The sequence below is a fragment of the Zingiber officinale genome, chromosome 10B (genome assembly GCF_018446385.1).
Source record: "Zingiber officinale cultivar Zhangliang chromosome 10B, Zo_v1.1, whole genome shotgun sequence".
Classification (NCBI taxonomy): Eukaryota; Viridiplantae; Streptophyta; class Magnoliopsida; order Zingiberales; family Zingiberaceae; genus Zingiber; species Zingiber officinale.
The window spans coordinates 46,417,569-46,426,138 of NC_056005.1; the positions used below are offsets into that span (position 1 = coordinate 46,417,569).

General features: G+C 35.8%; 1 protein-coding gene across 1 annotated transcript; it reads right to left on the reverse strand.

Annotated features, from left to right (window-relative positions):
* Nucleotides 1-1,053: 1,053 nt before the first annotated feature.
* Nucleotides 1,054-8,187, reverse strand: LOC122029978 (E3 ubiquitin ligase BIG BROTHER-related-like). Its single transcript, XM_042589121.1, has 7 exons — nucleotides 7,980-8,187; nucleotides 7,579-7,882; nucleotides 7,452-7,492; nucleotides 4,026-4,067; nucleotides 3,826-3,947; nucleotides 3,625-3,733; nucleotides 1,054-1,269 (listed from the first exon to the last, which is right to left on the reverse strand). The coding sequence occupies exons 1-7, from the start codon at nucleotides 8,136-8,138 to the stop codon at nucleotides 1,222-1,224; spliced, it is 825 nt and encodes a 274-aa protein (XP_042445055.1). The 5' UTR covers nucleotides 8,139-8,187; the 3' UTR covers nucleotides 1,054-1,221.
* Nucleotides 8,188-8,570: the final 383 nt, after the last annotated feature.

The window sequence follows — 8,570 nt, forward strand, 5'->3', positions numbered from 1 at the left end:
TTCCTTCAAACGGGGCGTGCAACCAACGGATGTCAGACTTTTGGGATGCCTACCGCACACGTTTCCTAATTTACTTTGATGGCCGATGAAAAATTTGCATAGGGTCGAACTAGTCACCCCAGGGCTAGTTAATAAGGCTAACTTGACTTATAAATTAATCTTTTTAGAAGAATTCAGATATGACATATTTGTAGAATTTTTTTTCTAAATAGAGCGTGCAACCAAGGGATGTTGGGCTTCTGGATCATCCGCAATAAGTGATTCCTAATTTATCCTAGTGATCAATGAAAAATTTTCATGAGATCAAACCGATCATCCAAGACTAGTAGGGCTTATCATATTTTATTATTATTATTATTATTATTATTATTATTATTATTATTATTAAAGAATCTCATATTTCAAACTCATTGATCTATTCCATCAGCACATGGTCTTCTATGGCAGGAAGAACCATAGATCATAGATGTGTGCCAACGGCCTTGATAAGGACAACAAAGTACATGACTAAATAACCTTACAGTAGATGTCAATTCTACAACCATAAGACAATTTTTTGACTTATCAATTGATCTTTTTTATACTTCATCCGATCGAGCGCAAACGCAAGGGCACTTACATTACATCAGAAAGCGGGTCATGCTGGTCATTATGCAGAGGGCTTGCAATTGTTGGGATCTACAGAGCTGCTGTCTCTGAAGATTCAAGCACTTTATGATATACACCTCATTATCCAACGATGTGAAATATAATTCATAAAAAAAACACATTGTCAATGTATTAATACATACGATGTGATACATAATTCATTAAAAACATGATGGAATGTGATAAGCAGAATCCGTGCTCAAATTGATATTAGTATATGAAAATTCATGATAGAATTATTAAAATTCCCAAGTTTGTGTTAAATTTAATGATAAGCCATAGTTTTCAAAACGCAATAAAAAGTTTAAAATGAAGCACAAGAGAAAGAACGCAGCTGGAGTGATTGTAACCACAAGAGTGGTCATTTTCAACGAGAGAACAGCTTTATCCTACCACGAGCAGACGATGAGCAAGAGGTTTTGTACATTAAGAATTGATAATATTACATCGCAATGTGACGTCCTATGCGTGTTACGACAAGTTCTTATCGTAGTAGGAACAGCTGTTTCACCTTTATCATGTTGACAAAGCATCCAACAAAGAACAATGGTCATTTTGAAAGATTATCCCATTTCACTTGCTCCCTGATGTAGAGACCTCGGTATTGCAGATAGGGCATGCCTACAGGGAAAATAAACCACAACGGTTAGCTTTTAGCTTTAATGACTCTTTCTGATGAATTTGGGACAAAAAAAAAAGTAATCTTGAATTAATCTCATATCTAAAGTAACATAATAACAAAGAAAAACAGAGGCGAGACAAAAAAAGGGAAAACAACGATTAGAATTTAGAACTGTTCTGAGGTCATGCATTGGTGTAGCAAAATCTGCTCACCCATCTGAAGATCATTTGCAAGAAATTTTCTCATAACATTTATATACAGGTCAAACGTAAAAATTTTAAAAGTAAAATATTCCTCAAATCACAATTAGTTGTGATAAGCATGCAAATAACTCCTCCATATCCATTTTGATTGAAAAACTATAACAAAATTGACAGATTCATCTGCTCATTTGAACATGTGACTAAGTTGCCAATATGAGATCTAGTGACAACCGTCAATTTCTGCAGTGAGTCGCTCATAAGGGAAAGTAGGGGAAGTACCGCAAGACCACTAATCATCAATTGGATCCAATGGAGATGGGAATTCTAAATAGACCAATGTAGAAATTAAAAAAACAGATTCAAAACAAATAGCATTTACTGCCAAGGCAAGAATTAAACCATGAAAAGTTGACAGAGCATCAGGTACTTGCAAGGCTCTATTAGAGATTTCCAAACTGAGCAAATTGCAATCATCAAACCTTTTAAGGTCTTTCTTGTAAGAAAAATAAACTTGTAGTTTTCAGTACTAATCTAGTAGCTAGAAATACATTATGGCGACAATAAACAAACATCAATTAAATAAAGTGTCGAACGACATATAATGCCTACACTAAATGAGGCAGGCAGCCAAATCATCAACCTGCATAATTATACAACTATTTCAAAAGACCCTGATAGAGAAAAGCCATATCTCAAAAAAATAAAAATTAAAAAACTCCCTAGTTGCCAAATGATCTATCTTAGCCAAACTTGAATAAACCGTGCAATGCATAGGTTTTGAAAAGCCTTATATTTTAACACTTCCAGTTAATCTAGAGTATACAACTAGAAATATTTATTTATAACAAATAATTCCCATTTTTATAAAGTAGGATTCTTTAGTTAATTCCTTTTTCTTATAAGTCCACTATATTAAAGTACATCCAACATTCTTGATGTTTCTATGCTAGTCTTTAGTGCTTGAGATCATGCAGAAATCAGAAACACAGGGTTTTTTTTCTAACCTACTTGTTTGGCCCACCTTAAAAGGCCGCCTCCAACAAAAGCGATGTGGGCTAGGTCCGCCTCCCGCCTAGGAGCCACCTAGGTGGCCGCCTACAACGCCATTTAGAACACGAGTGATAAGAAGATCTGTGTCATGAAAATCTGCCTAGGATACTGCTCAAGAACAGTTGAAACTAGTGCAGGATGTGAGAGCAAAAGTGAGGGGAGAGGAGACAATAGAGGTAGTTCATAATGACTGAAACTCTTGGAAAAATTGCTCTTGAAGGCCGTCTTGACGGACACCTATTAATTGGCTGAGGCAGTCCACCTAGGCGGTCTAGACAAGTCTAACAAAACATTAATTTTTTATAAGTTGTTTTTTTTACATTAGTTATTTATTATATTTTAATATTGTAGCATGCCACTAATTATACCCTAGCTATTTGTCTTCTTACGATTTGGATTTATGAATATAAAATTATCAAGTTTTATGTTTTGTGACAAATTTTATTTTCTTAGTTGAAATGTAAAACGTGAAATCTTTCATTGTTGTTGTGTGTTGCATTTATTTATCAACTATGACTTCTTGTTTATTTAACACTTAGATACATTAATATTAATTATCCTTAATTTAATATACTTTCTCTTTTCCATTTTTAATATGATTTTAATACTGGCTGCTTAGACTGGTCCAGATGTTAGGCAGTGGGCAAACGCCTACACCAAGAATTGCATTTTATTACCTTGCTTGGAAATAAAGAGACAGTAGACAAGTGGAGTAAATGGCTTTTAATTTAGCATTTATGGTAATTGTTCTTCCATATTTCAAAGGGATGCAATGGATGGATCCAATTGTTGTTTCTTAAATTCCTTTTGCTATGAGGAAATGGTTATCATATTGATGAAATGAATTTTTGTTGTGATAGGATTGTTTTTTCATCCTTGGCTCGGGTATTCTTTGAATATATGTATAGTCACATAATCAACGATATATCAAAGAGGTACAGATTAAGAAACGGGCCAGCATATCTTTGTAGTTAAACAAGTGCAAAAATGAATTATCAGAATAAATACTAGATGTAGGCACTCCAATATGAATACAAACTCCATTAAAGATACGAAACATGGATACACAAGAACGTGCTACTGACTTTTCATATTACATACCTTGTTTAGTTGGAGCCACTTGTTAATACATTCAGAATGGTATTTATGCTTACAAGAAAGCACCACCAATGAATCACCATCCTCATATTCCAGCCGGCATATAACACATCTGTAGCAATCATTTAAAACTTGAGATGGATAATAACTTAATAAATCTAAAATTGACGAATAATAATATAAGCAAGTAGGACATATGCATACTGTTCAGCATTATTATCTTGCACATTTTCTGCCTTGTAATTGACTGAAGGCAGAGCAGCAATTGTTTCGAAAGAAAGGCCTCTGTTTTCAGTTCCAACTACTTCCCCCAGTGCAACTAGCTCCTGAAGAAGAGATTACAGACAAGCTCAGATAAACTTCAAAAGATGAGCCAAAGTCTATCAGCTAAAAAATTCCCCTACCTCATATGAGTATTCATCTGGATCAATTTCTTGCCAAGCATCCTGAGATATAATTTATGACACATGAGCCAAGTGCATAACTGCGCAAACTCTAAGACATTGATCTAGTATTTGTGTTTTAAGATGTAAGTCATCAATTTTGATAAGAATATGCCAATTCAACGTCCATGTCTTACAATTTTAAATTTTCACATTAGGGTTCTAAAGCATGGCATTCAAACATTATCATGCAACCATTGTCTTTTCTTTAAAAAATCATCCTTGAACTTTAAGCATGTAAATGAGAAATCAACAAAAGCCAGATTTTGCCCTCTTATATGTAACATTTCCAATACAACTAGCACCAAATTCCACAGAAAACATGTTTCCCTAATTCTATCTCCTGATTAATAATAAAGGTCAGTCAAAAGCATCCAATTAAAATTAAAAATCAATTGATACTGTGAGAAACTATGATTTTGTAATCATGTATATTCCTAAAATTAGAGTAAAAAAATTCATAAATCATGGAATATAATAGCATAGAGGTTTTATTAAAATTTTATTAAGGATAAATCGTAACAATGTATAACAAGGGTTAGTCTCATGTATTAGATAAGTTTTGAGTTGATACAATTTTCAATTCCAACATGGCATCAAAACAAATCCTAGTCGTGTCTTCAAACCCCCTAACCATCAAGCCAATCCCTAGTTGTTGCTCCTATCACACCAAACACTAGCCTCCTCTCCCTCGTGTCTTGATCACAATGGCTAGAGTGGTATAATTGTGGAACAAAGTCATGGTTAAAGTGAGTGGCGACGGTTGGTATCAAAGGTGACGACGACTTCCAATGATCTTATCTTCCAATAGTATCGATCGAGTTCATTAATCCATCAGTCAAATTAATCTAATTTGTTGTCTAAATCATTGTGGCACGCTCGCCCCAGCGCCTCCGTCAACCCGTCCCTAGACCAACACGGAGGAGGTAAATCACGGGGGCTACTAGCCCAGACAATGACTAGTGCATAGAGGAGGGCAGGAACCTGGCTACTAGCCAGGATTTAATTTGTTGTCTAAACCATGGTGGAGCACAATAATGCATAGAAGCTGATGGCACCAGAGAAGCAAAAAACCATCAGCAATTGGCTTTTGGTTGCCTCCTCCCAGAAGGCTAGTTGGTGATACTCTGCCTTCCATAATGTCACCACTATGGTCAATGTCCGCGTCCTCAGCCTCATGTACATTGGGGACCAGTGTTGTCATACTCTTGATATAGTGGATTATCACTATATACACCATTTGGAAAATGGTGGAGATGCAAGAGATGGTTCCCCAAAAGAGGTTCAATCACTACACAAGCTCGGGCAGCATGTGTTTGGGAAAGCTCTTTTAGCTATGAGAAGGTCACTCAAGTTGGTCATTCAAAGAAAGTAACAAAAGCTATAGTATTCAATTTTGCAAATGATGGCTCAAGATAATTTCTCATCATCAAACATCTACTTGCATTAGGTCCTTGCAGATTCCTACTAATTTGTACCCCTTACATATCTACACAGACAACTTGCAAACATATTTACTAAGTAGTTCAGTATTTTAAAGTATTGAATTTAAGAGGAAAATGATAAATATCTTTTCACTGGCTTGAGGAAGAGTGTGGGAAATCATGATTTTGTAATCATGGGATGTCCCCAAAAATTAACTAAAAATATTTTTGTATACCATGGGATATAAAAGCATAGAGTTTTTATGGAAAAAATATGTTAGTTTACGAAGCTTAAATCGTGCAATCAATCAATAAAAAAGGATAGGATGCTATGTATTAGATAAGTTTTGAATTAATACCATTTTCAATTTCCAATAGAAACCCATAGTGAGTCAACTTTCATTCTTTAGATAGCCTACCTTAGTGTTAGAAGAAGTTGAATCACTTGACAGATCCATTCATTTTCACTTACTGGGGGATGTTCTCCTCATTCAAGCATACAATTCCAGCTATCCTCACAATTAGTTTCCCAAAGAGAGATGGGAGTTACGCTCTATTAAGCATGGACAACAGTTGTTTTCTATATCAAAAATCAAGCTAGGGTTCTCAGAAGAAAATGATTCTAGATAAGTGCACGATTCTGTAAAGAGCATCTGTTTGAAGCACAAATTAAGAAAAGGCAAAACTCATGATCAGACAACCTTCAGCAAACCTTTTTGGATCGCTTCATCCTCTATGGGATTCAATGATAGCCCCAGACTGAATGACTTCTCATTCAAGTACTGGGGCAGGCTCATGTATCCTCGCCTATTTGCAACTTCTTAATCAGTTTCATAATAGGGCTAGGAGCCTAGGATAGAAGCTAACTAAATGAGACTAGCTTCACTGGGTAAAATTCATGTTTAGACCAAAGTTTTTTAGACCTTTGATTATATAATAAAATATTGATTAAAGTTTTGGATTAATGATAATAAACTTATTTTACATAAAGCTTACTGTCCCATGTAACATGATCTCATTATAGTTGGTCTTTCCAGACAATCTCCCTAGTCTTGATGCCCAAGGTCAAAAAACATTATTGGACGATTGAAATGAACATGCAAAGAAAGTAACTAGCACTCTTAGCAAGTAATGATCAAATCCCTTCAATCTTTTTCTTCTAACTGTCTAAGTTGGATTTAGCACATGTTTCTTCCCCAATTTTTTGCCTAAACATTCTTTGTTGATACAATTACCTAGGATAACCAAAACATAAGACAACAAAACATCCAATATGCTATTTTTTTATCAAGTATGCTACTGGAAACTCATTATTCCATTTAGATTTACATATCCAACTATAGTGTGTATATGTTGTCTCCTACGACACAAAAAGACAGAAATTTTTTATTTATCTACAAGGGAAGCATTGAAATAGAAACCCTTTTTCTACTTGATGCATTTGCTCACAACAACAACTCATAAGTTCTAACCATTGTGGGCTGGGGCATAGTTTAATCCTACCATTCAACTCTATGTAAAAGACTCTATCACTAGTATAAATTTAGATATTCTAAATTAATTGTAAGTGTATTAAATAGAATTCTCTTTGACTCCTCTTTACCCTTACCTTTTCAGCTATAACTCATACAATTTGGTTGACTATATAAAATATAACTTGTCTTCCAATATGTTCATATCATTTAACATTATTTTTCTTATTTTTGCATCAATTAGAGGGTTATACAAATAATGGTATTTTAATTTTAGCATTTCTAATAATCACAAACTTCCCTAGGTACAAACCTCAAATCACTGCAAAAGCATTTATTAAATCTCACTATGCCTAACATTCATAATTAGATCATCATGCTAATATTATTGCTAGAGAAAACAATAGGGAAATTTTTTTTCTATTTGAAGCTTCATAGTTTTAAAAGAGTGATGAAACTAGTTCCTTCAAGAGGAAATAATTAGCACTCACCTGAGAATTACCGCCATGGTCACCATGATCATCGGACACCCCTTAAACCAAATAAATCAAAATTCAATTCAACATGCTAAGACAAATAGACAATAGCAAGTAAGAAACTCCGAGCAGCATTTCTCACATTCATTCAATCCGGCAAGGGACATCAACCTAACAGCAACCTCCCGCTCCTCGGCATCTTGCAGAGCCCTTGCAAACTCCTCATCGTTTTCGAAATCCTCCGGATCTACAACAGGATCGTTGGCATCGAAGGCGTCCTCTCCGTAGTCACTCCCCTCGATGCTCCCTCCCTCCTCAATCACATGGTCTGCCTCGTCTCCCACATCATCCCCATCCTCCTCCTCGTAATCATAGCTGCCTGCGTCAGAACTCTCGTAATCGCTGCCATCAGCGCCGTTCATCCTCAGCATCGCGTACGCCCTTTCCTGCACCAGCAAATAAACAACACAATCCCTCATTTCCCGCACGGATATATGATTCAAGCGTAGAGGATCAGTGACGAGAGATCCTCAGATCGGGTGCCTGTTCTTGGAGGGCGCGGGCGAGGGCGAGGTCGGCATCGACCTGGCTGAGGCTGGTGAAGGGAGTGCGAGAGGGAGAGGTCGGAGGTGGATCAGGGTCGGGGTTGGCTTCGGCGGTGGACCGCTTGCTTCCGGCGCCGCTCTCTTCCCCGTTCTCCATTATGGCGGTGAAGGACGGCCCAAAAAGCAAATCAAGAAGAAGAAAACGTTATAAAACCCTAATTTATACAATAAAATAATAATAATTCATAGAAAATGTATTACTTTCGAAAGTGGGAAGGTATTTGTTTTATTTCACGCATAAATAAACCTCACCTAATTTATCATGTGTATCTAAACCAACTGCGCACATCGATCTTCATGAGCGCTTTATTTATTTTAATGAAAGATAAAAAAATTTCGTCGAATCAGATTCATCATCCAAAAAATTAATCGATTCAAAAATTAAATAACAGAATTTATCAAATTAGCAGTGTTATCCAATTGCTAATTTAGGCACTTTGAGTTAGGTCCCGATTATCATCATATTTACGGTTCGATTGTCAATGAATCTTGATTTAATATTAATGATTGATAAAAAAAATTTATAGGA